General features: G+C 41.7%; 1 protein-coding gene and 1 non-coding gene across 3 annotated transcripts; one reads left to right on the top strand and one right to left on the bottom strand.

Moving 5' to 3' along the window:
- Nucleotides 1-1443: 1443 nt before the first annotated feature.
- On the bottom strand, nt 1444-27308 carry LOC118104394 (protein kinase C delta type). Of its 2 annotated transcripts, none has more exons than XM_035151231.1 (17): nt 27290-27308; nt 11116-11246; nt 10651-10923; nt 8627-8795; nt 7653-7684; nt 7469-7554; nt 7075-7204; nt 6881-6981; nt 6688-6772; nt 6330-6454; nt 4877-5050; nt 4568-4659; nt 4366-4428; nt 4060-4198; nt 3618-3806; nt 3326-3454; nt 1444-2854 (listed from the first exon to the last, which is right to left on the bottom strand). In XM_035151231.1, the coding sequence occupies exons 2-17, from the start codon at nt 11222-11224 to the stop codon at nt 2696-2698; spliced, it is 2055 nt and encodes a 684-aa protein (XP_035007122.1). In that variant the 5' UTR covers nt 11225-11246; nt 27290-27308; the 3' UTR covers nt 1444-2695. The 2 variants fall into 2 exon arrangements, with proteins under 2 accessions (XP_035007122.1, XP_035007121.1); XM_035151230.2 differs by lacking the exon at nt 27290-27308 and adding an exon at nt 25016-25396.
- trnae-cuc lies at nt 10306-10377 on the top strand. Its single transcript has one exon. It is a non-coding gene; the product is annotated as a tRNA-Glu (tRNA).
- Nucleotides 27309-27800: the final 492 nt, after the last annotated feature.

The raw sequence follows: 27800 nt of genomic DNA, 5'->3' as shown, positions 1-27800 counted from the left end.
GGCTACACTGACTTCCATCTTCACACACACACACACACACACACACACACACACACAATACAATACCAACACTCACATCTGTAAGGCGAACAAAAGAGAGCTGGAAAAAAAAACCATTTATTATTATTTATTATAAACAGGAAGTGATCAGTGGTTTAATGGCGTTTAATGATTATACACCGGTTGAGCTGAATTTAATTCTCATCGACCCACTTTCGATAAGTGCAGTGTGTCTTTTTTTAACCACAAAAAAAATCTGCTCCCTATGTGTTGCAGATGCGTTTATATAGTGTTATTGAAGATTACCTCAAATTGCTTTATTCAAATTAATTTTAAGTAAATGAAATCCCACACACTGCGCCTTAAAATGCTGCTGCTTCCTAAATAAATCCCAATAACCCCATGTTATAATATAATTTCTGTTGTGTGGGATCTCAGCTCAGGTTTTTATTATTTTTGGTATAGGGGGGGTTGAGGGCGGGAGAAACTGCTGGAAACGACAGAGCGAAGTCCATGTTTCCTATTAATAAACGAGCTTCCTTCATATGAATATGAAGTGTGATCGTCTGCGGGAGCTCCCACAGCCCATAATCCGGTGTCTGGAACAGGTTCTGCCGCTCACTTGGACCACAGAGCTACAGTGCCTCACATTATCCTCCACAATAGACCAACCCTTCGGATGCCTGTTGTGACAAAAGACCGAAAAAAAAAAAAAAAAAAGATATCCGCGTTTGGTGGAAACAGTGCGTGAAATGTGAGCATCAGAGAAGCGATCGGATGTTGCACGAACAGTGGAAACAGTCGTGGACATGCCGTGCATAAATCAAAAGGCATGTATACTCTTAAATTCATTCATTTTATAACAAGTGTGGAGGTGTCTCTATAAGCTCTCATTCATCCGACTGTAAAACTAGTATAATGAAATTAGGTTTTGCAAATAAAAATTCTATTAAAAATCAATTATTTGTTCTTTTGTATCACGTTATTTTCACCCTGACAACAGTGTGGGGTCATTTTTATTTTTAAGAGGTCTGTAACTTGAATGCTGCATTCAGGCTTAAGGCTGTTATTTGCATAAAGGCAAATGTTCTCAACTGCAGCTTCTATAGGGCCTGTTTGTTCAGTGGTCACATCCTGCAGCAGCCAGTGGATTACTGCTGGGGACAGAGGACAAGGACAGGGTCAGCCGTGCGCACTGCAGGAATGCGTCCAGTCCACGCATTGGAAAGGACATGGGAGGGAGCAGTTATATCACCTGACCGCTACGTGGCAGTAAATCCCAACAGGTCCTCCTACATAGAGTTTCTTCTTTTCTGCGGTCAGGTGATGCAGAATCATTGCCACAATAGTAGAAATTCTACGGTATGTCTTTACAATAGGCTACATGAATACATTTTAACGATAAATGTAAAATGCAAAAATAAATCCACAAGCAAACATGCATTTTGAGTTTATATTATATTTATTTATAATCAGATGTAAAAGACGAGGAGAGTAAAAAAGTAGACCCTTAACTCAGGAGACAGCTCATGGTTACGTACATATTGTTTTTTTTTACATAGACAGCACTATTATTCTCATGTTAAAAATTCCTACATTCAAGTAATATAATACATCTCAAAGACTTTGTGTTTCCAGTGAAATAAGCCCCTCCCTCCTACACAAAATGACACATCCTTCTACACACATCCTTCAGGTATAGTACCACACCGCTGCTACAGCTCTTTCCAGTAAGTCTGCTGACAACCCAGGAAATGAACCCGAGCATGACATGCGGATCGATTGTTTTATGTTACGCTTTAGTTTGATGAGCAGCCTGAGGTTTGACATCAGTGGCACAAAAAAGAAAATAAGACAACATGCAGATGTCTCTGCTAAATTTAAAAAAACAGAAACGCACATTCTCACACTCTTTGAGGTGTGTGTGAATGTGCAGTGTGAAGGGAACAGTTCCTCAATAAGCTTAATTCAGAGGGATTTAACAACCCCCCACTCTCCCTCTCCCAGCTTTGTGCTACAATTCTTCCTATGACGACTGGATAAACCAAGGATTCATTGAAAAGCAGACAATGTTACCGGGCACAGCAGCACCATTTGCATCTAAGAAAATACCTGCACACACCCACACACTGGTGTGCATGTGCTAACACACACTCCCAGATGGGGATGTGCAAGCGGGTATACAGCGGGCAAAGCAACACAGGGTGAGAGTGAATACTGTCTGTACCACTGACTTCTCCTGACATGCGGGTGCGATGCAAGGTGGATATATTTGTATATTTGTATATATATATTTCATTCAAATTATGTCCAATAGACGATTTGTACAGATTCAAGATGTGATCATGACAACAACAAAAATCACAGAAAAGTAAGAAACAGCAAAATGCAGAATTGACCACCCCCCCAGCATTGATTATAGTAACATTGGTTTCTTTTAGAATCTCCCTTAATTTCCTTCAGCTTTACACTCCTTTATACACGTTTGACCGCTGAGACATGATTATTGGTTTAAACATTGGCAAACAACAGTATTATTTTATCTCATCCTCTGACAGAGGAAGTGCATAAGTCATAGTCGAGCCCAAATCTTTTCATGTTCTTGTCGTCCATCCAGTTGATAAGACAGCAGGATAACAACCTGTTTTGGGGTGCTGGGCTAGGACCGTGCTCCCAGGGAAACCATTTTGCATGTTCACTTGGTTATCATTTGTTCTAGCTTGGGGTTGACAAAGGAAAAGCCAGCAAATGCGGTCTGGTCCATGGAGTCGATGAGGTTCTTGTCTGCGTGGGAGAGGCGAGGCTTTTCACTCAGGAACTCTCTGTCAAAGTTGCTACAGTCACTGGCAGATTTCTGTGGGAGGTAGTTCAGGGATTTCAGTTTGGTATCCAGGATGCATGTAGTAATATTTACACAAATGGAGCAATGCTTTCTAGAAAGTTCAGGTAGTCAACTCTGGCTCCACTGCTCCACTCATGTGACATGTCTCATTCTCCAGAATTCTCTATTATACATATCCTCTTATTTTAGTTGTCTATTTAAGCTGCAGATATTTCCCATCTCTCCCTTTGCCTGACAGTGACTCATCTCCCTCATCCTCCTGCAGCCTCGGACAGGGAGTTTAAGGTTTATTAGTTCATCATAAATATGCCCCATTATTATCTTCATGCAATCATATCTGTTGGGAGTGATAAGGAGCCCAGAATCCAATCTCTGACCACGTTCTGCTGCTGTAATAAATATTTCCAACATGAGTTTTCTAACTGAAGTGGATTGCTGGCAGCACATAGGTTATTCAGGAATAAAAAAATCATAGGCTCATACCACTTTGGGCTTGAAAGGGGGGTCCACCTCTCTCCTCTCCAGTGCTGGCCAGTTGATGGTTTTGAAAAAGGAGTGTTTACGGATGTCTCCCACCACGCCCAACCTCCGACTGGGGTCTCGATCAAACAACTAAAATGACAGGATATAACTGATTTCACTACCGAAACAGCAAAAACAACTCCCTTTCATACTATATTGTGAAAAAAGGAAATGCTTACAATGACATCTATTCATGTTTATGATATATTTGCCTTTGTGGGACAAAGTGTGTCTAAGAACGTTATTTAATCACCAGTTCAATCAGGTTCTTGGCCTCCTTGGAGATCCAGCGAGGGTAGTGAGGAGTGTCCGACCTGATGGATTCAAACAGCTCGTCCTCATCATCACCTTGGAAAGGTGACTGACCAATCAGCATCTCATACACTAGCACACCAAAAGACCACCAGTCCACTGAGAAGGTGTACTTCTGTCCTAACAGGATCTATGATCGGAGACAGATACATGAGATGTACATAAGGAGAATAAGGACATAAAGGAAATGTAACTACAGACACTGCAATGCCTCCTAACAGCCACAGGGTGGCATATATTGCAAAACAATGAAGGAATACATGGCCCTTCAGATTTTATAAAATTAATTCTAAACAATACAGCAGAATAAATATGTATGTAGGATTTTAAGGCGGACGTTATGGTATAATACTAAAAAATGTGCTCTAAGCTTTAAGACGAACCTCTGGTGCAATGTAGTCTGGTGTTCCACAGAATGTTGTGGCTCTGGCCTCTCCAAACACATTCTCTTTGCACATGCCAAAGTCTGCAATCTTTATGTGTCCATCCTTGTCCAGCATCACATTGTCCAGCTTCAAATCTCTACGGAAAGACACAGAAAGAGTTCATTCCAAAGTACAATCAGTTTTTGTACAGTATATTCTGCTAAAATGACTGCAGTCTAAAATCCAAAAAGAGATTTAGTTCTAAACTGATCTGTTGAAGTTTAATATATAGATTCTAGACACTGATGCAAAATGTTTTTTAACCTGTAGATGATTCCTTTTGAGTGGAGGAACTGCAGTCCCACTATTATCTCAGCACCATAGAATCTGAGGATTGAAATGTACAAAACAACCATTAAACACTGTTTTACTGTGAATAATAGCATTAAATACACATCCTCAATTGTGCAAAATGACAACTGCCAAGGCACTCATGTTTCTTAACGTGGTTTCCTAGTTTACTCACGTGGCTCTGTTGAGATCGAAGCGCCCTTTGTCCTGGATGTGGAACATCAAGTCGCCTCCATTCAGGTACTCCATCACAAAGAGGAGGTGCTCCTGTGCAAACAACACATTAATGTCAGCTCACGGTCACAGAAAAATGAGGCATGAGGAGACAGTGAGAGACGGGGTTCAGATAAAGGGGGTGGGTGTGTGGGTCCTTATGAACAACTGGGAATTGTTGCTCTTACCATCCTGACCCAGATTGACTCCCTATCAGAGAAGATGCTTTTTAAGCTTTTAATCGTGAAACCCTCAGTACGTCTCTGCTTACTTTAGACTGGAACGTGGAGTAGAGGTGTGTGAGGAAGGGGTTCTCCCAAGCGAGGGCCAGGACTCTCTTCTCCACCATGGTGCACTCCACGTCGTCATCCATGAGAACTACATCCTTCTTCAGAACCTTCACGGCAAAGTACTTACCCTGTCCCTTCAGCTCTGCCAGCAGCACCTGGGGTGTCAGAGCCACGCAGCATGAGCACTTCATCAGGGTGATCACAGCAGTATTTTGGAGTATATTTATAGCAAAAAAATCGAGATGAGGAAGTTATTCATATCTCCTGCTGTTTTTGTTGTTCTTAGCGGCTCTATCTCAGTGCAGTGCCACCAGGATACAATGGGCCTGGATATAAATTAAACTTCTCTACTTTGTGTCTCTGTTTTCCTGAAATAGGTCAGCCTTTAAAGGCTGTATGATTTGTCAAATGTTGACTGGGATCTATATTGATGGAGTAACACAGCTCTGAAAACCATCTCCCACTCCAGTACATGAAGAAAGTAATCTAACAAGTAGTGGGGGAAGTATTGATCTACTGATGTATTGCTAGCCTAGTTCATCAAAAATGTACGACACCATAGTCAGAGAAGAATAAATTACGGAGCTGGGAGAGGGAGGTTAATATTGCAAGAAAAAACATTTCTTGCAATATTTAACATTTAAGTTGTAACTTTATAAGGAAAGAACATGGATAGTCTCTGTTAAATTATAGATTATAACATTTACAAGAGAAAATAAATAAAACCAGTGTGTGTTTTTGTCACAGAATATTGTGTCATAATAAGCATTAACATTTTTGACTTGGTCAAAGACGTGGGTTGTGAGCTCACAGTGAGCTTCAACTTTGACCACCAAATTCTACAGAAGTCATCCTTGAATCTAAGTGCATGTTCAAGCCAAATGTAAGAGATGCCATCAGAGATCTCCGGATATTTTGACTTCACAAAAGGTGAGGACACATTGACCTTGATGTGTGACCTTTGTCCTCCAAGTGAACCTTTGTTCATAATTTGAAGTAATTCCCTCAAGTTGTTCCTAATATATCACATTATCCATTATGGACAGACACTGAAAGCAGATCAGCTGAGCTACGGCTGTCACTGGTGCAAAGGCATAAAAAATGGGGCTGAAGGACGGAGGGGGCAGACTTTGATGATGGAGTGCACTAAGACATGATGTGATAAGAATCTGTCTCTTTAGGATTAGTGCCCATCAGAGCTCACCTGTATCACCTCTCATCATTTCAAACATCTTCACATTCCTAATTTTCTTAGTAATTTCACTTCTAATGGTTTCAGACTTGAGTTAATATTCACACCAAGGCAACATCAGGAGGAATTTGATGGTCTTACTTTGTATGCGTAACAACACTGGCTTACACAGTTTTGTGTATGGACAAACATCTCATGTTAAATTCAGGAACATGTTCAGAGATGGGGATCATGGGACACACCTTTCCAAAGCTGCCTTTGCCCAGCACCTTGTGGAACACCAGGTGGTTCAAGGTGAGGTGTACCCGGGGGACTGTCGAGGCCACTGGGACTGGGCTCACGCCCTCTCCTGCCTTCCCCTTACCACCTGTCATGAATACAAGTTAGCACATACAAGGTAAACATATAAGAAAAACCTGAATGCAAACACATAAACAGACCCATACAATAATGAGCTAAGATTTCAGAATGTAACTGGAATTAACTAGAGTGTGATTTCAAATTATACAAAACCTATATTAACATTATATAACTGGAGTTAAATCAAATGACTTTGCAGTGTATATGTGTGTGTGTGTTGCTACAATGAACACATCTTACCACTAGGGTCTACTGTTGCACTTTGGATGTCTTGGTAGATCCCAACGTCTGCTGCCTCGGAGTCATCTGGCTTCTTCATAGATTTCTGAGGAAGAAATATATATTTGCTGAAACAATTATGATAACGTACATATTTTTCAACACTGACTTGACACAATCAACACAAACTCAAATGTTTTGTTTCGGTGCTAACCTGGGCGACGTGAGACAGAGCCTCTGCCAGGAGTTTCTGGTTGATTCCACACATATTGGCCACTTTTTTCTGACAGTTACTGTGTACGTTCATGCCACAGTCTGTTCATAGATGAAACAAATGTCAAGTTGTGAGGGAGAATACGATGAAAGGATGGCCGAGGAAAAACATTTACTTGAACACTTGGGACTCACCATCACATTTGAGGCCCTGTTTGTAGAGACCCCACAGCAGACTGCCACAGTGGTCACAGAAAGTGGGGCTCTTGTAGTTATAGTGCTTGAAACGATGTGGCATATCAATCTTGAAGCGCTCTTTCTGGAACTACACACACAAACACACAAACACACACACACACACACAATGTTACATATATGCCTGGAATTACACAAGGATCAAATTAATGATTAATGTTCTACTTTATAACAGGGCATAAGCCATAAAAGCAGGAGAGAAGAATTAAATCAGTTTCGAATCATAGCTTGGAAGAATTAATAAAAAGATTATGCTGCAAATCAAGTTCACAGTCAGTATCAGATCTGAGGTGAAGTTTTGCTTTCACGCTGGAGAACATTAACTTCTGCTCACCACAGTATCACGACTGTTCGCTGCCGTTCCAGTGCACCTGCCAATGATAATTTCGGTGCACTTCTTGTGGATTGCCGCATTGCATTCTGAGTGAAATAAACAAGGACATATTTTGATAAGTGAGATGAATAGAAAAAGGAGAACATCTGTAAAAAATGTGGATAGCAATTAAATAAACACTCACGTCTGCACTTGTAACCTTGCTTGTTGAGCCCCCTAAAATGGAATAAAAGAGATGGAAAGAAATTTTAAAAAGAGGAGAGAAAAACATGGCTGCTGATACCAGACAAATATAATTAAGATGCTTTTCATTACTTGGACTGTGACTGTGTCACTTATGTATTGTAATAAAATGCACAAGTTGACCGTCTCCATTGTGCAAAAACTTTGAATCTACATCTGACCTGTCAGACAATTATTATTCAAAATATTATATAAATAAAGAACCCTAAGAAAAGCAGAGAGAACTGAATAACAGTGACTAAGGGGTTTTACGTTTTTTTCATACACATCTTGGATCATGATTAAAAGGTTCGTCGGGACACACACACACACAACTTTAAATTTCCTCCTGCTTGTCTCTTGAGAGAAAATAAACAACTATTTTGTGAGACAGGGAGTTTGGCTCACAGGTTAGTCCTGCTGACATAGTTGGAAAACATCATGATAGACTTGTGGGACTTCCCTAGACGGTGACTCATTCCCACAATAGCAGCCCTGCTGTTGTTTCTACCATTACTCCCACCCCCCGGCACTGTTCCATTTAGGAAACTAGAATTGCAACTAATTGGTCTTTTGATAAATACCCACGGGGGGGCCCGGCTTTTCTTATTGGCCAACTGATGTTTTTGTCCCATTTGGTGGCCAGAGAATATTCAGTAGGTGATGGCACAAATGGTCAGAGTTTATTAAAGCTGCGCCAGTGGCATCTTCATAAAAAATACAATGCTGATCATAATAACCCTTTATAAAAACAAGCTGACAGGCGTATTAGCTGCTTCTGGGTGAGTCATGTCCAAACAGAAGCCTCTCCCTGGAACTCAAAAACACTAAATGTCAAAGAGAAAGAAGTATTTGATATGTGAACCAGCTAAAGCACACAAGTGTAACAGTGACCTAGTGGAATCAGCTGTCACGTAACAAAGGCAGGACTCTTACCAGAGGAACTCTCTGCACACAGAGCAGAAGGTGGGCTGGCCGAAGAAAGTGGCGGTGAACTCATGGTTCTTGATCATGTGAACCTTGGGCTGCTTGAAAGCTCCCCTCCTCCTGTTGAGGGTCATGACTCCATCCTCCGGAGGAAGCTTCACTGACGACTTCATAGACTCTGAGGAGAAACATTTACATAAGCAAATCAAACTGAGTTACTGTGTACTTTGTCTGCTCAAATCTAAAAGACTACAGGGTGAACTTTGAAGTGAAGCGTTATCAAACTCCTTTCTTTATTGATTTTCAAAAGCATATACAATGACTTTTTGTTTGCTTAATTAATCACCCTAATTTTTTTTAACAGTCTAGCTTGTAATGATGATCAAGCACTGTGGGCTTTTAAATGACATCACAGTGGGAATTAATCACTCAAATATCCAAGGGATACTTTGTCAAAAAGCCCTATTTGATAAAGAAGGAGGCCGCAGGCAATGCTGGGAACTGGATGGCAAACACAGAATAATGCCCTTCTGTTTTAGCGGCTGCAGTTGACTCAAGTCAACAGGGTGGGGTCAAAAGTCACCCAGGGAAGGGTGTAAAAGGAGGCGTGGGAGAAGTAAACAAAGAAAGCAGAGACTCTGGAAGAGATAGGGAGAGTGGGTGGGAGTTATGGAGGAGTTCAGAAAGAAAAACAACTCGAAAAAGGAGTAGCCTCACAGAGAGAATTGATAGACGGGGGAAAAGTGGGAAGAGTGATGAGGTGAGTGAGATAAGCCAACTTCCTCTCTGCCATTCTCCTGACAGATGTTTGTGTTTGGACAGTGTTTCAGTGAGCCAAGAAAGTGGGAGGGAGAGAGAGAGGGGGCAATGACAGACAGGGGAGGCAGACAGCGTCGAGGGCTGTTCACACATACCTAAAAATACTCTGCTTTTCAGGAAACCCGTGGAGTGTGTAGGAGGGAGCTAACGGAGTAGGGATCTCTTTCATAACAGTAGGCACACCTCCTTCTCATGACCCCCTCCAACCCTGTACAGAGAACCCCCGACTGTTCCACTCCCACAAAAGTAACTCTCCTAACCAGAACCAGTTGGTAAATCTCACCCAGTCCACTCCATGTAGGCAGTGAGTTGGGTTCCCTGCAGGGGAGTGAGCCATCATCTGTTTCCAGTAAAGTATCCCGACCACTATAGGCTAATGGCAGCTAATAACCTCAAATATGGAGAGAGCACTTCTATGAAAACTCTTCAAACCTACAAGTTTATCATCTCCATTTCAAACCAGAGGACTACAAACAGGGCCTCTATGTAAAGCCAGCCCCAAAGACAAATGTCTACATGAACATGAAGAACTGTTGCAGTTACATTGGTTTCCTTCCCGCAACTGAAAAGCACAATGTGATTTAGACGGATAGCTTTTTGCAGTTGGGCCAAAGAATGACAACTGCACACTCCTCAGAGAGGCTGACAGTAACTAACATGTGAGGTTGTTTGCAGAAAGCGCAGGGAAATAAACACCAGATGAGGATCCTTTCTGCCAGTAGAGGGCATCGCATATCACACAAAATGCAGGAGACTGATTCTGGGGTGAGAAAAGACCGAAGGGAGGCGGCAAGAAAAAGAGACAAGAGGGATGTGGTGGTCCTCACAGTTGAGGTCGGAAGACTATCGTCATGAACCAAAGATACCCTTCCCTGGTGGTCTAGTGGTTAGGATTCGGCGCTCTCACCGCCGCGGCCCGGGTTCGATTCCCGGTCAGGGAACTACACGTTTTAAAATTGAAAGAAGTATGCTCACAGTAAGGATTTAAAATATCTGAAACCAATCGTAATGACAGTCATGTGCTTTGTTTCTAGAAAACTGTCACTGAAATCTGATCATGAAACACCCAGACAGACCCACATTCTCTATTTGAATTTGCTTATTTTAATAAACAATATTATGGGTATTTTTTGTGATCTGCAACTTATTTAATGTTATAAAAACACTCTAAATTAAAACAAATGTTCAGAGTCTATAAGATGTAGACATTTTACCTGCATCACTGTCCTCCAGGAAGAACTGTACAGCCACCTGGATCCTCCCTGAAGGATATAGGTCCACCCAGAACTCGGTACGTCCGTTGTTTTTGGACTGTTTACAGCGTTCTGCCAGTACAGACACGCCCACTGTGGCCTTGGCCAATGGCTCATCAGTCTTCTGCATGAGAACCAGTTCTAGGACACGCCCCTCATAAATGTGAGCATCAAAATTGGACTTCCATCCTGGATACATGGTGGGCTTCCTCTGGACCAGGGTCTTTCCTCGCTCTGTGAAAGAACATTGGGATCATCCATTTGAAGAAAATGATCATCTTTTACTTTTTCATTCTCAGGACAGTCACAGCACATGAACTAACAGAAACTACCTGGACTTGTTGAAGTTTACTAAACTGACGTTTGAGCTCAGCAGATGGTGACTGTTAACAGTATTACACTGAGGATGTGTGCGTCAGTACATACCTGTGTTGAGAGACTCCTTCATCTTGATGGCACAGATGGGAGGTTCAGATTGAGGAGCCAGAACGCCCAGGTCATGAGCATTGAGAGAGATGCGCAGGAAGGGTGCCATGGTGACCACTCACCTACGCCTCCTGGAACAGAGAAACAGGCCCAGAGTTAGAAAATGTCATATCACCACACGTCAATGCTTATCTTCTACTAGCGTCACTCATAGTGTGTGTTTAAAACAGGAAAGAAGAGAGTCAGTCACAAAGAGTCACTGTTCTCTGATGAAAACTACAGACTTAAAGGGGACATAGCATGCAAATTCCACTTTGTTAGTGCTTCTACAGGTTAATGTGGGTATCTGGCATGTCTACCAACCCAAAAACTCTGGGGAAAAAACACTCGCGCGTTTTGTTATAGTTCCTCTAAGTCAGAAACGTCATGCTTGAGCGACTCGATTGCGCTTCCTGGGTATTGTGTCGTAACAAGGAACTGGAGTCTCCTACATGGTCTTGGCCCACCCACCCCCGTCACCCCCGTTCCCCCTGTCCCCCACACTCGTTACTTCCGGGTTTACACCGGAGGCAGCGCAGCGCCGTTCCCAAGCACACAGCCGGGCTGTTCACACGGGACGAGCATTTCTCCGCTGGTCAGCCCGCGATTCACTCACATGTGGCATTTGTCTGGATCGTTGGGACTGGGAGGCTGCAGCAGCTGCTCGGGAGTGACCGCTCGCTCTCCCGTGCGTGAGCTGGAATTTGTGTCAGCGCCCGCAGCCAGCAGTGTGGAAGACTTCCGCAGTGTTCAGCGCTACTGTAACCCCGAACCCCGACATTCAACGGGTACAACAACAAGCGGAGAAAGCAGAATCGCGGGCTGACCTTATATATACAGTCTATGGGGCTGACCAGCGCGGAGAAATGCTCGTCCCGTGTGAACAGCCAGGCGGCTGGCGCTGAGAACGGCTGCGCTGCCTCGCAGCAGTCTTCCACACTGCCAGCTGTGTGGAAGACTTCGCCAGTGTTCAGCTCTACTGTATGCTGGGTTACAGTAGTTACGCGTTACAGTAGTTACGGTTTCAGTAGTTAGCCGAGTTACAGTAGTTCCGCGGGTTACAGTAGTTACGCCGAGTTACAGTAGTTACGCGGGGTACACCGACCCGGAGCGCCGCTGCGAGGCAGCGCAGCGCCGTTCTCCAGCACGCAGCCGCCTGGCTGTTCACCGGGACGAGCATTTCTCCGCTGGTCAGCCCCATAGACTGTATATATAAGGTCAGCCCGCGATTCTGCTTTCTCCGCTTGTTGTTGTACCCGTTGAATGTCGGGGTTCGGGGTAAATGATGGTCTTCATAGCCCCCCACCTCTCTTTCTCTCTCTGTCTGTCTGCTTGTGTGCTTGTAGTGGATGGGCAGAGGGGACATTTAATTATGTGATTGGGAAAATTAAAACTCCAGGACAACAAGGGGAATACAAAGTATGGGATGCATATTTGATAATTTATATCATATAAAATATGTAATTTATATTGTTTAAAATCATGGGGGAGAGGGGGAGGGGAGCTGGCTCATTAGCATTTAAAGGAACAGGCACTCAAAACAGGTCACTCTGTGGAGGGCTGTTTTATACAGGGTAAAAAGGGTGCTGTTTGAAATGATCCTTGTGGTATTTTGACCAAAGTATGTTACAGACATTTCATTAAGACACCAAGGAACCATATCAACTTGTGGTAAAATGGGCATGCTATGTCCCCTTTAAGACAAACTTAGGAAACTATCTGCCAGTAATAATGGATGAGGGAACACAGAGGTCCTCCTGAACTGAGACACATAGTGACAGAAAGTCAAAAAGATCAAACTTTTAAAACAAAGCTCCAGTGTTAATGACAAAGGCAAACGTGAAGTTTCTATGTAACTTTAGTTGGCCGAGAAAATTTCTGGCTCTGGCCTTCTTCTTTTAAGGTGTTTTGACTATATCAAAAGCCCCTTTTTCAAAGAAGGGACAAACCCCTTTGGCAATTAATCATCTTTTTCAGCAGTTTTACCCACATTTAAAAACCTGCATATACCCTGTAATTTTGGTGTAAAAGAGAACTGTCTATACTTAGCATCAGCCCTGGCGATTCTGAGTGCACAAAAGGTTTTCATTTTATTTTGCAGAGGAGCTAGTGGTTGTCCTGTTTGGTTACATTTTAGTCCTTTAGTGTTTCTTTTTTCAGTTGGTGGTGTAGGCTGAGGCTCGGGGGCCACTCCTAACAGACTAGTTGGCCAGAACACCTCGCAGTTCTATTGCTTTGTTTTGCTAAGGGATCATCCAGGCAGCTTTTTACTATATTACAGGAAAATATCCTTTCCAAATCTTTTCCATCTGTTTTAATGTTAGACTATAATCTAGACTTGCATTAAGCTGAAATGCCAAATCTTAGAAATGTGATATTTTAAGTTATAGACTCTAGTCAATTAATTCTTTGATCTTTCTTTACATTCCTTGAAAATAACACTGAAGTGAACATTTTATATTACACTTCTGCTACAACAAATGAAACAGAAAACACAACTTGCGAAAGTGTCCATTCTCTTGCTTCATTTAGACTGTATTGCTCCATTGACAGATTCGCTCACCACTGCTTTCCACGTGATCTGTGTACTTCTTCTTAAAGGGGTTCCTGAACCCAATAATTACAAAGAAGTGTAGTATAATAAATGAACACACACTGTTTATTCATACATAAATACAACCCAAAAATGAATGCATATTATATATTTTTTAAATTAGAAAATCTGGTTAGCAGGGAAATGGGGGCCTGAACTTTTTCTGAGAACTTTAAAATGATAAAATGTGTTCATCTAATGCAGAAAATAAATATACAATGGTCCAGAGCTTACATGTGTGATTAAGTCAGTGTCTAGAAATGTTCTTCTATTAAGTAGCAGCAGGACACCACAGCATCTTGAAAGGTACCACAAGGGCAAACCCTTGTCTTGTGTTTTCAGTTTTTAGTACACAGTGTTCAGTGAATTAGTCATCTTGAATAGTAAACTGTCTTATTGTGAAAACAGATACATAATGACACTTCCTCCATTCAAGGGGCCTTGTAATAGCATAAATTACAACAGGTTCTAAACATAGGGTCAGGCATTCAATCCTCATGGTGCAGAGAATACTGCACTTATACACTCTCTGAACCTTTGATGTTATCGCCACCATTTCACACTCGAGTCACACAAATGCTGCGTCACACACTAGCAGGAACTGGAGGCCATATTAGCCTACACTCTGATTCCCCAAACAGCGAAAAAATCCCTCAGAAATCCTCCAAGAATTTCCACACAGCATTCTTGTGAGCTTTTAAGTTCCTTAAGTTGATCTCTTGAAGCTTTAGTTGCTTGCTCCATTGACATAATCTCGGTTTAATAGTCATTTCAGAGACACCCACGTCTGCGCTTTGAGGAAAAACAGCATCTCATTCTAAATTCTCAATGTTGTTAATCTGCTCTATAAAAATATATTTTTTGGCAGTAATCTCTAAAAGCAAAATGCACATACAAACTCACTTATGCTTGAGCATGAATATGTACATGAAGCCCCTGGATAATAAAGTACTGTATTCTTCCTGTTTCTGTTCAAATGGTTAATCATTAATGAGGAGACACGTTTTGTTTGAGTTCTTGATGCTTTTCACATTGCTGAATGCCTAATGAGGTCCTGAGGTGACTGAACCAGTATGTGCCAGATAAACAGTGTGTACATGCATTCTGCTCAGCCTGTAAAGTAGACTAGTGTAGATGCTATTTTCAGCTCTGGTTGGATCAGATCATGTTTCATTTTGTCCGCTAAAGACTAATCTGAATGCAGAATTTTAGAGAGAAGACATTAAGCTCTTAACCATTTTCCTGTGGAGATCTCCACTTTAACATACACTGTTTTTCTGGAATCCCCATTGGGAACTGCCTAACAATCCATTACTGTTCCCACACAGAGCAAATCTCAGGTGTATGTTCTCATGTGTATAACTGTGAGCAGCTGGACATAATTCTTGATTAACTAAACCCCTCGGGATCTGTGTTGTGTAGGAGGCAGCAGAGCCGTACTGAGGCAGGCTTGCAAAACCTAAGGTTGCTGGGGTGATATCCCAGACAACTGACGACTCAGTAGCCATCACTTAACTGATAACTGCTCCTTAAGCCAGAAGTTACTCAGTGGCCCGTTTGATTTAAAGTTAACTGGTTACCAAAATGATATATGACCTGTTTTTGACTTATTTGGACTGTCTGACAGTAACTTACTGTGCATTCAGGTGCTCCTTCAATAGTCTTTATATGGAAAAACCATGGATGCTGGAAACAACGTGTTGTATTTATGTGCTTAGAGCAATTAAACAACACATTGATACCTGTTTCCAATATTTCTATAATAATGAAGAGCAAAGAAAAGGATCAGGTGTAACAGATACTTGATTTAAAATGTGTATGTTAATCATTAAAATTACTGTAATGGCTAAAAAGTATGGTGTTGGGTGTTTGTGGGAGATGGACATGAAATTTGCAAGTGACAAATGTAACATTTGACATTCTTATCAAATAATATACTATTTAGAACTGATTGTAAAATCATGCTAATTAGTTATTAGTGATGATGTCAGCAACTCTGCAATATGAGTACCAACATTTCCGACCTGAGTTCATGTGAATCTTCCCCGTCAGGAACTAATTTTTCCAATTATTACGACGACACATGAACACACAATCTGTAACGACAAAGATTCATAACTACTTGGTAATGCTAGTCTCAGTTTCGACTTTGCTTTTCCCGTTGGACAAATGCCACATGTGACCAAGTAGGCTGGAGTGGACAGAAATACTAATAATACGGGGAGAATCAATGCTCTTGATTTCGATGGTCAAAATAATAAGTATAAAAACTTGGATTTATACAGTGCCTTTCAAGGGGCCTAAGGCCGCTTTGCAAAGTAAGGAAAAATAAAATAAAAATGAAAAAGGACAGAAAATGTGAACTGGAGAAAATTTAACTAGTGGTCAAAAGTCTTTGTGAACAGGTGGACTTCAGGAGGTCTTTGAAAGTGTCCAGTGATGGGGCATTGAGGATGCTGGGAGAAAAAATTATGACAACCATCGTGTCTAAGCGTGAAGATATGTTTTGCACTGCAGTAAATGAAAATATGTTAGCATCAACTTGACATGTTTGGTATATTTCTGGATATAAATTTCCAATCATCCATTTCTCTGCCGTGACTCTACCAGGCTGAGAACACGTTTGTGTGACCCTGAGCTGTGAAGAGGACACAAACAAGCAACCATTTCTGAGTGAGGTCAGGAGGGTCGAGAAACTGTTGCTTAAGCATGCATATACACAGACAGGCACACATACAAATACAATATCAATCACTGTCTGAGTTGGACACATGCAAAAGTATATTAAAAATACATTTTGCAGCCTGTTTCCAGTTTTCTCTCGGCTTTACACACACTCGCTCTTGTGTACACATACATCGGCTCTGCCACACAGAAAAGAGAGCCTTGTTTCCCCAGAGGGAGTGGAAAAAATGAGCACATGCAATTGGGGAAGGGGTGGGTAGAGGAAAAGAGCAAGAGGGAGGGAAAGAAAAAAAAAACTGATAGGCGACATACTGGGAAGCCGGCCAGTGGACATGAGCAGAAACCAGACTGAATGAGAGAACCAGATTAGTCCTCACTGGATCCAACCACAATGATTTCAACTTCCAGCAACATGAACAGCATTTTAAGAGTTACTGGAGAGTTCTAGTTACTCTTAAAATTCATCCTTAGCTTTTGTCCTCGCCTGAAACATCTGCCGAGAAATGCAAGGCTGGACTCCCTGCCTGTGCTGCATGTGCTAACTTTGCACAACACAAAATAATCCATAAATTATACACAAACTGGAAGATGGCACAGTATGTGGAAAACATGACAACCAGATGACATTAGTAACTAGAGCAGGCCATTAAATGACTCTTGACTTGACATTTCTTCTGTCACTCATATTAGCCCTGAGGACGTTTAAGGAGTTCTTATACAAAAAATGACGCCTGACACATTTAATAATCATTAAATGTCATAAACAGGCAGCAGAAAGTATGTTTCAATAATTAGCAGGTAGAATATATAGATTATTGACATGATATGACACAAATCCTCCATTACCCAAAGTGGATCAAACAGCACAATAGTGCAGACAGAGATGCAAGAGCGTCCACATAAGATAGGTTATCATTAAAGTCACGCTGGTAGATGCAGTCAGAGGTCTGGTATGTTTTGAATTATAAGACATGTCATTTACTGGAAAGAGTGAACGAGCCGGTCTGGCAGGTTTGGGAGCTCCTAACCGTCAGCCGTTAATCAGCATGTCTGAGCAGAGACAGGTACAATTACACAGAGAATGACAGCAACAGTCATCGAAAACTCAACGGAAGAGACATTTCATTTACCAGTGATGGGAATCCTTTGTATTTGTTGGCCACAGAGCCGCCTGCAGAATGGCTGGAAGGGATTCTGAGTCGCATTCACAGTGTGAATGTTTGATGATACAACACTGTTGAAGGGTTAATCCTTGTTCTGACGACTGAGCCAAGAGTTGTTTACACCAAAAGGAGCATGCATTGTGGGTGTTTATGTCAACACTTGAGGATTTTATTCTATACATAGTCCCACGATTTTGGTAAAATGCAGCAGAAAACAGATCCTAAAGACAACCCAACATTTTTCATGGCCTCAGTGGAATGTTGTTGTCTGGACACTGAGGTGAGTTACCTGACACCAAGTCCACTGAAAATGTGCTTCACTCCCAGACTGGGAGGCAAAAGTCTCCAAAACAAACAAGAAGTGACTACGGCTGCAGTAGATGCCCGATGTCTATGGGTCGTAGTCACTAATCAAAAAGAAACCAGATACAACATATTATGACTTTGATTAGATTTATCGTAATTGATCTGATTAAACTCAGTCCACTTAAACTGTGAGTTTGTGTATTAAAGGGGCAACAGTTTCTACTGTGCTCATGGTGTTGAAGTGTGAGGCAAATAAAGGCAATTTTGCAATTATTTTTATATTTAAAGAATTAAGCAAAGGCACTTAAAACTGAGCATGGACAACAGGTGACATTTTATCTTTTTGTAGCAGGAACACACACACACACATCTTACTAAGAGCTATCACAATGACTGAGTTATAATAATGTCATTAGACTATTTAAGAGAACCAGCGACTGTGAATCTGTCTCAGCTAAATGGAATGCAGCCTTTATTAATATTGTTAACTACAACTTTAATTTATGTAAAAATAAGTTGTATTTAAGGGTTTAAATTCTGCTTACTCAGCAGACTACCTTTTTCCTTTTTAAGATACTTGAATATGTGACAGGTTGAAAAGCACAGGTGTTTTTAACATTGAGCTGCCTTGGTTCCAAGGTTCTGTCATTGTGTGTGCTGCCTCACTGTTACACTGTCAGGATTTACTCAGATATTTGAACAAAGTGCAGCCATTATTATTCGTAAGACCTCTGCTTTCCTCCTCGGTCAAGTCAAACTGTGTTACGTGAAAAAAGGAGATCAGAGGTACTGATCAAACTCACTTGGATGAGAAACGTTGAGACACATCTTCGAGAGGAGCAGCACGTACCCGTACAGTATCCTTTCATTCACTCTGTGTAAAGATACATTTTGACCTGACTGACTATCTTCATTTTCAGTACAAGTAAGTCAGCTGGCGATGGTCAACTAAAACGTGTGAAATGACACAATGAGAGTATGGAAGAAAATAATTGTCATTATAATCTGAATTTTATCAGCAACTGCATAAAACATTTCTTTCTGAATTCATGTGATCTGAATAAATCATCAATTTCAAAAACTTTTTCCTGTATAAATTTACTTAAATAACCCTGATAGTTAAAAATAATATTCAAGTTGCTGTATTTCAATGAGGCCAATACTTGTAATAGGTGGTACTGGGACATGACAATATATATCATGTGATGATAGAAAAATGTCTATGGTTTCCTTTTATGTTCTTTTGTTTGTTTTGTCACTGTGCACATCACGCTTTAGGATTCAGTCATTATTTGGACAGGGCTTTGCCTACTTCCACACAGCTCGGATTCAGGCAGAAAATCCACATGAGGGGAACGCAAACAAACATGGAGGAGGGTAAACATGACACAGAACAAAACTCATTATGACCAGCCAAGACAAAACAAGTCATTCCCAAAGAATGGCTATATGATGGACGTGGTTTAGGTATGAGCGTTCTAGCATGGCCCAGAAAACTGCGCTTGAAAATTAAGCTGCAGACTGAATCAAACAGACTCAAACACCACTATCCTCCTTTACCACAGGTGCAAGAGTCATGCCAAACTTGTTGCAAGAGGTTTTTGTCCACGGCAGAGAATCATAAAGATTGAAAGAGATAACCGTTGCTGTTGTAACTTACATCTGCAAAGGCCCAATTCAAATGGCCAAGAAAAGGACTGAACAACAAAGTGAAGATTCGTATCATTATCTAGATATGAAATGTCCTCTGTCAGGACATGAGGTTTTGGACACATCGCAGAGCCTTAGGTGGTAATTATGTTATCAGTGCATCAGTGAGTGATGAAAACAGACCTGACAGGATGGTAATTAAAGCTCGGAGATGACGGATGTAGGTACACAGATCAGTAAACCAGAGCTGCAGGTGATATCAAACAAATCATGTGAGAGGGCATCAGATTTGGAGGCTGCTGAATCACCTGCTGCCCTGAAGCTACTGTCAAGAAAACCAGGAAGTAGGTGACACTTTCTTGAACTGACATGTTCACATAATACATTTTATAACCAAAGTCAGGAAATGTCAAGGAAGAAATTTGAGAAAATGAGTCCTGTCATTTCATCCCATGTGATCAAAACATTGTTTGTTAGAGTAAAAAAAAAACGTTGCTGTCCCTGTCCTACCATTTTGTGTTACCTTTGCGGTTACTTCATAGTAATCTCGAAGCCCATTGGCTATCATCTGATCACGAATTAATGTCTGGGGGCAAAGGCCAATATTTTGGAGCTTCAAGTGTAAACAGTGAATATTCAAGCCAAGAGTACAGCTTGCATTTGCCGTACACTGTTTACAATCTGACCAGCGTGAGAACGGTTCTCCACACAAAACACAAACATCAGCACTTTTTGTGGGGGTTTTATGTTCAGACGACATCTCTATTAACAGCTATCTGCATATATATGTAGATAAATTAAAAAGCCAATTAGGTCAATGTGTTCTGCCTCTCAACACGGACACCTGACTGCTCAAACATGATTGGTCAAACTATAGAACAGCTGGTGGCTCAGAAAATGAGAGCTGAACAAACATCACACGATTATAATGAACCTGTACAAGTATGGTTAGTCGGGCAGGCCAGACCACACCCGTACCTATAACCTGTGTAGATGTGAGTGTAAACATGTATTGCATCACGAAGCTGCTCTTTATTATAGCTCAAAGCACATTGGAAATGAAACGATCATAATTGAAAAAGGCTGTTCTATAGTTGTGGTTATAGTGTTGATTGTGCAGTGGGCATCTGCTGCTGCAATATTGCTTTCCTAGCTCCACACATGTAGGACATAGAACAGAGAGTACATACTGTACCCCTGTCAAGTCTGCACACCCATCTATCTGCCTTTTTAAATTACTCAACACTTTCAGAAGTTTTCTATCTTCTTCTGGATCCAGATCTGCACCCAAATACACGCAGTGAAAAATAACTAGGCAGCTTTACCTCTTTGACGGAGGTAATATACTTTGAGCCCAGTCCATCATTTGATTTTCTTTTCTACTCCCAAACAACAAACAAAGTCATGCAAAACACCAAGTCTTACAAAACTTTCCTTAATCCACAAGTCTTGCGCTGAGGCACGATGGTATGTGTTGTTACAGTATTAACCCTGTCCAGAAGTAAATAAGTGCCCTGACGCACGCACACTCACGCACACACGCGCACACGCGCACACGCACACACACACACACACACACACACACACACAAATAACCTAGAACAAAGCAGCCTTTAATGAATTTCAGTGGAGGCTGACTTGAAAGAATCAAAGCCTTCCTTTCTTTCACTAACCAAGGTTAATGTCTAACACCCCCTTCACCAACCACACACGGGTGCACACACACACGTTGTCATAGGTCAACTCTGGAAACTTTAGACTTACATTAATTTCCTGGAGAATTGACCAAACCCTAACCTTAACCTCATCCACTGAATTTACTTTTCAGTCCCCAGTTAACGGGAAAAGCGAACTCATGCTCTCTCTCTCTCGCACGGACACACACACACACACACACACACACACACACACACACACACACACACACACACACACACACACACACACACACACACACACACACACACACACACACACACACACACACACACACACACACACAAAGTAGTACAAGAAAGAAAAGAGATTTAAGTTTGAAGAACAACTGGTGGTGCTGGTTCAAGGTCAGAGTCAGATGAGTGGCTGTTGCGATACCTATACTCCACTAATACTGACTGTGAATTCACCTCAGACCAAATCAATAGAAGCTGTCATTGTCTGCCTAATGGATGTGAGAACTGACAGTACACAATGACACAAACCTCAGATGTTGTGCAGGGTTAACCTTTTCGGATTTTCTATCTCTATTTCTATTACTGAGCACTTTGGCATGGCGTCAAAACCTGCTATACGAGCATGGAATTAATCCTGCCACTGTGTGCGAGTGTGTGTGTGTTCTCTCCACATGCATTAAGAGCGGTGTCCATTTCTGCCCAGCTCACAGTTCACAAAGCCTTGGTTAAGTCAGACAAAATAGCATCTGAGCGAGGAAAGCCGAGTAGGATACTATGATGTAGTGTGTGTGTGTGTGTGTGTGTGTGTGTGTGTGTGTGTGTGTGTGTGTGTGTGCGTGCGTGTGTGTGTGAGAGTGTTTGATAGAGAGAGAGGGACCAAGGACAAATACTCACCCAGCATTGATTTTGCAAACTTGCTAAACTAAGTTTTTGTGTGAGTCTGCGTGTGTGTTTGTGTGTGTTTAACTGTAGGTGTTCTCTTAAGAGAATCACTTCCTATTCATCATATCAAAAGCACTGTAGTGTAGTGTGGTGACATTTAGGGGTTCTTTAACATTCTACAGTACATTAAATAAAGTGAACACGTAGTTGCGAAGATACTGGGACTAAATTGTGTTGTAGATGTTTTGCCACAATGATACTTTTTCTTTTTGTACAGTGCATTAATGTGTTGAGTGGTGATGCACTGAAGAAAACACCCATTAAATTAAATAAACCAAATTTCTCAACTGTACTGGTGTTTATTTGTATTTTGCCTCCTCACAAAGAGCAGTGCAACAAAAAAAAAAGTAACGCAGCAAGATTTACCAAATTCAAATTGAAACCACAAAATTAATTATGTCAACTTTCAGTACTTGACTGCTCTAATGTGCAATTTGTCAGGCACAGATTGATTTTATTTTAAAAAGTGAGCTGTTTTAATACCCAGCTGTTACTGTAGTTGAAGGTTTTACCTTTCATTTGCTCTGTTCAAGCTTACCCCACTCTGCAATCCTGTATCAAAATGAATAATGAATACGTACAAGAAGGCGAGGTGTTTGTGAGCATATTGTTCTATTGAGGTTTAAGGGTGACTCCAGTCCTGACTGAGCAGATGCCCCAGCCGTGTCCTCCGAGCAGCTCATGGAGCCACAAGCCAATATTGACACACCAATAACTGCAGGCGGATAGTGTTACCTGCGCTCACAAAGCTGCAGCGCCTCCAGAATATGACAACAGGATACAGGTTCTTGTGTCATAGTGTTTGACACAAGACTTTCACAAGCAATGAGGGCAATATTTCAAAACAGGACAACGTGTTTAGTGGACCTGTGGATCTGACAAGTCATGTCAGCTACTGTGGATTCAGAGTTATTTTCAGCCACAAGAATGCAGGGTAATCTTTTTACACAGACACTTCCCTTAAGCTCAACACTGCCATCACATACGGTAACTCACAATCCTTCATCACCTGTTGTGTTAAGTAGATGGTTGAGAAACAGGCCAAGCATAAGACACAATGAGAATGACGTACTCATGGCAACAAACAGATGCCAGTATCATGGGTGATGACGTGCGGCTCCAACCTGATTGCAATGGCATGACGGATCAATTCAGACTCACATACTTCAGTTACAGCTGAGCGCATAAAACTGGCTTCAATACTAGTTCAAACACAATGAGCCGAGCGCTGCGGTTCATAACCTGTATTGTCTCTGTAATGACCATGACACTGGCTGCTGTCAAACCAGAAACCAAAGAGAAACTACAGTCCACTGAAACTCCACTGAAAAAATATGACGTTAACCAGATATGCACTATAGACATTGACTGTATGCAACCTGCAGAACTGAACACCATAAGGTAAATTCATAGTTTCGGTTTCTGCCAGTCCACTGGGGTCCGCTATGTTCCCTGTTACCAATGCAGCCCCTTATTCTAGAATGAATAGAACCGCATGAACGTGTGACCAGAACAAGTGTGCAACTCAGAACACAGGAAGAACAGTCCATCGTTTAGTGTCAGGGCAGATTAAGTATCATTAAGAGAACCACTTGACTGTAGACTTTAACTAAAATGCCCTGAAATAAGCCACTTTAAGGGATTGAACTACTTTATAAACATAAATGTAGCACGATAACAACATGTGTTGTTTATTGCATGTCAGTGTAATTAAGTTGTTTTAAAGGGAGGTTTGTTGTCTAACTCACAAAGATAAGAGGAATCCCTTCGTCTAAAGGGTTAAATAGCTGCAATGATTTTCTGGCTTTTGGTCATGTTGCTGGGCGTTAGGATAAATATTAACTAGCTCTGGGCGGGCAGTAAAACAATATCAATTTTTATCGCAATAGAATTTCCATCAATAGTAATACAGCAAAAAGTTCAATACATATCAATGTAATGCTTATGTATTTTAGAAGCCCAGTAAGAACACACAACTGTTCTACTTCAGATTTGTTGAATGATTTGCTGTTCATCATGTGCATGTCATTCTCTGCTCATAGAGAGTTTAAAACCAAAGCAAGACATAATAATTTGAGATTTATCAAGATAATTATAGATATCGACTGGTTTAAACATTTTTGGACATATTGTCCAACCCTTAGTTTACGTCACAAAGATTAATTGTGCATGAGTTAAAACAAGTGGATATATTTACTCTGATTAATTAAAGTACAAGTCTGGAAGGGAGGGGTTCTCTTTGGTTTCTGTTGTGATTTGACAGTCAGCAGTCAGTGTGATAGTCATTCTACATCAGATTTGTCAAATGTTTTATCGTGTGTTTGTCTTTCTCAGCTCATTAAGAAGAGTTTAAAACCACAGCCTTCCCTCAGAAGACACACAGATCTGTCTTTAAACTTAAAAGGGAATCTATTGGGACAACTTCAAACTTGAACCCCACGGTTGAACCTGGCTCCATTTTCACTTTCCAGCAGACTGCTGTGTTTCCGCAGTGTAGGATACGACACTTGTTGTAGCGGTGCGTTTAACCCCGTTTCCTCAGTGTCAGCGGCGAAGTGGGAAGTTTAGTCACATGCAGTGAACCTGCGAGCACTGAAACAAGGCTCAACGTAACTTACGTAACAACAACTACAGCAGAGAGGAGGGAGACATTCCGCCACAGTAACGCTCTCATTCCTCCCAAAGCCAGACAGTCCCCTTATTAGTATGAGAGCTGACACACGCACACACACACACACACACACACACACGTACTGCTGTAACTGTCTCTACTGTAACACACCGAGCTCAAGTGTTTCTTTTTTGGTTTTACAAGCTCGAACTAACTTGACGCCAAACTGTGACTTTACCTCCTCCGCTGAGCCGCCTCGGGTTTGTCGTGGGTTTGGTGTTTGAATCTCGGTCTTTCCTGGAAGTGCCACTTCACAAACTCTTTCTTCAGTGGTGCTTCAGGAAGTGTTCGAGTCCGCTGCTGTTCATTCAAACTGACTGCCTCTGTCTCCTCTGTCCTCTGTCCTCTGTCCTCTGCCTCTGTCTCCTCTGTCCTCTGTCCTCTGCCTCTGTCTCCTCTGTCTCCTCTGTCCTCTGTGGCTGCTCGGCTCCGTACTGCGGCTCCACGGCAGCGCGCGATGCAGTGTGTAGTGAACGTGTGACGTCACCCAGGTGAATTCCCACAGACACACACACACACACACACACACACACACACACACACACACACACGCACACACCCACGCGCGAACGTGCGCGCGACTTCAGAGGACATTACATAGACTTTGATTGATTTCCCAGAAACTTACTCCAATCCTAACCATACATAACCCCAACCCTAACCTAAACCTAAACCTTTACCATAACATTAACCTTAAATTAAACCTAATCTTAAATTAAATCTACTGTAAAACTGAACCTAACCTAACTTTAAAAAACATGTTTTCACCTTAAAACTAATTGATTTACGGAGCCTTGCTTTTTCTCCCCATAAATAAGACCCCATGTGACAGATTTAGGTCCTCACAGCATGAGTAATACCTGGAAAACACACACACACACACACAGACAAAGAGAGAAGGGAAACTACATAGCTTTAGCACTAAACACGCAGCTCATACAGGTAAACAGTGAAATCAAAAGATCTATCTTTGCTTAGCACTGACCGAACCGGACTGACAACTCTGCAAACAGGATATTTTATGTTGGAAATTGGAAATGTTCCCAGCTGCAGGTGAGCATGAATAATGCAGCGTCTTCCCAGAATTCACTTTGTCTTAACTACAAACTTGACACGGTATCACAGCAGCACGAGGAAGTGAATACAACGTTTTGCAAGTTCAACAGCATTTATTTTCCTTCAAGTGTATTTGGCAGGAAAAAACACAAATGAGGAAATCAAAGCAAAGTATATTCTCAGATACACACACACACACACACACACACACACACACACACACACACACACACACACACACACACACACACACACACACACACACGCACACACACAGGGGATCCCAGCAGGTGAGGGTAAATAGCTCACTTTGCAGGATTTAATACTGTAACACAGATGTGCCACAAGGCAGCGTGAGCTCTCCTTTCCTCTACACACTGTATACTAATGAATACAGGAGCAGCCGGCCAAATAATCACATTTGTGATGATACAGTGATTTTAAGTTCGTTGCACCGGTATGACTGCCCTGCAATGTACTTTTAATTTGACTTGTATCAATGTACTGATGACATTGACACCTTTAAAGACTGGTGTGACAGTCGTCACGTAATTTTTAACATAAAAAAGACGAAGGAGAGAATATTCGTCCCCAGACAGGTGAGAGTCCATGACCCAGTGTTAATCAGTGACAATGTTATTGTGCAGATTAGCACTTTTAAATATCTGGGCATACAGCCGGACTGTAATCTGAAAAGGAGTGCCCATGTTTTTTATTTTTATACTGGCTCTGCCTACAGCCCCTCCACACTCCCACTCCTCTCCTACACAAAACACGGATATCCACGTGGTGATGTGGTGCTGAGTCATCAAACACCCCTCTACCACACACACACACACACACACACACCAAATACCATATGACTAAGAGAAAATAACCCGTTAAATTTAGCCAGGCTGTCTCAGCTCCTAAAGGGGATTTGTAGCTCTAAAGAGAATATAACAATGACGTATAGAATAGGTGAGCAGGGTTGAATGCTGATGGAGATTTCTGAGTGAGGCTGGAGTTAGTCATCACTACCATCACAGACATTTGGAGCAGAGGACACTAGATTTGGAACCACACGGAAAGCTTTGGTATCTGGAAACAAGTTTGCAGCCAGGCTCAAACTTTAATCTAGTAATTTCAACATCTCTCTGAACTATAATTAGTGGTTGTAACAAAGATTACATCCCAATCAAATTCAAAGATTCATCATGTTATCTGTGTGTCCAGTACAGTCACTGACGTCTTCTTTAATACAAGGAAACAACCAATCAGAGAAAAATGTAACTTTTTCCATTACTGTCACACATCCTTGAAGACTATCTGCTGTCATGGAATACCTCATGCTGCCCCAGTGGCTGTAAACAAATATACAGCCCAATAAAACTATCAAAGGCTTTTCATTAGTCACCTCTGCCTGTCCTTCGCAGCACATACAGCCTGCCTCTGCCTTTCAGAGCTGATATCCAGTGGACTCGCACTTCAGTGACCCCTCCCTTTGTTTTATTCCGCCCAACATTCTGGTTCAGCAGGAACTACATCAAATTGGGGAAGCAGGCTTTTCTCCACTACACCAGCAAACAAGAAAAAAAAAAATGGTTTCTTACCATCACCACGCTCTGACGAAAGAAATGTAGGCCAGAAGGGTGCCTGGTTTTCGTCAGCCACCAGTTCTGTGACGGTGATAAAGTTAATTTCTTGCTAACACCTGGGGCAGCAGAAGTGCACGGTTAAAATTAGAAACAGCATCGTTGCCTGGGAGAATTCCAGCTCGAGGTTTCACCAGTTCGTGCAGTTCAATAGGCATAAAGCTGACTGTTGTTGAGACTCTGCAGGTTATGTCATTTTACTGTAACAGCGCTGATTGCATGACAGCAGACAGCACGTACACTGTATATGTGAATCTGCCTGCTTCATGTTTG

The sequence above is a fragment of the Hippoglossus stenolepis genome, chromosome 3, assembly GCF_022539355.2.
Source record: "Hippoglossus stenolepis isolate QCI-W04-F060 chromosome 3, HSTE1.2, whole genome shotgun sequence".
NCBI lineage: Eukaryota > Metazoa > Chordata > Actinopteri > Pleuronectiformes > Pleuronectidae > Hippoglossus > Hippoglossus stenolepis.
Note: the sequence above shows the minus strand (reverse complement) of the source record. Positions and strands in the feature narration are given on the sequence as shown.

Coding starts and splice junctions, on each gene's coding strand:
- LOC118104394 (XM_035151231.1), bottom strand. CDS start 11,224: ATGGCACCCTTCCTGCGCATCTCTCTCAATGCTCATGACCTGGGCGTT. Junction 4,199..4,365: donor TCAAAAGGAATCATCTACAG/GTTAAAAAACAT, acceptor GTCTTTCCGTAG/AGATTTGAAGCTGGACAATG. Junction 3,455..3,617: donor CCAAGAACCTGATTGAACTG/GTGATTAAATAA, acceptor CTGTCATTTTAG/TTGTTTGATCGAGACCCCAG.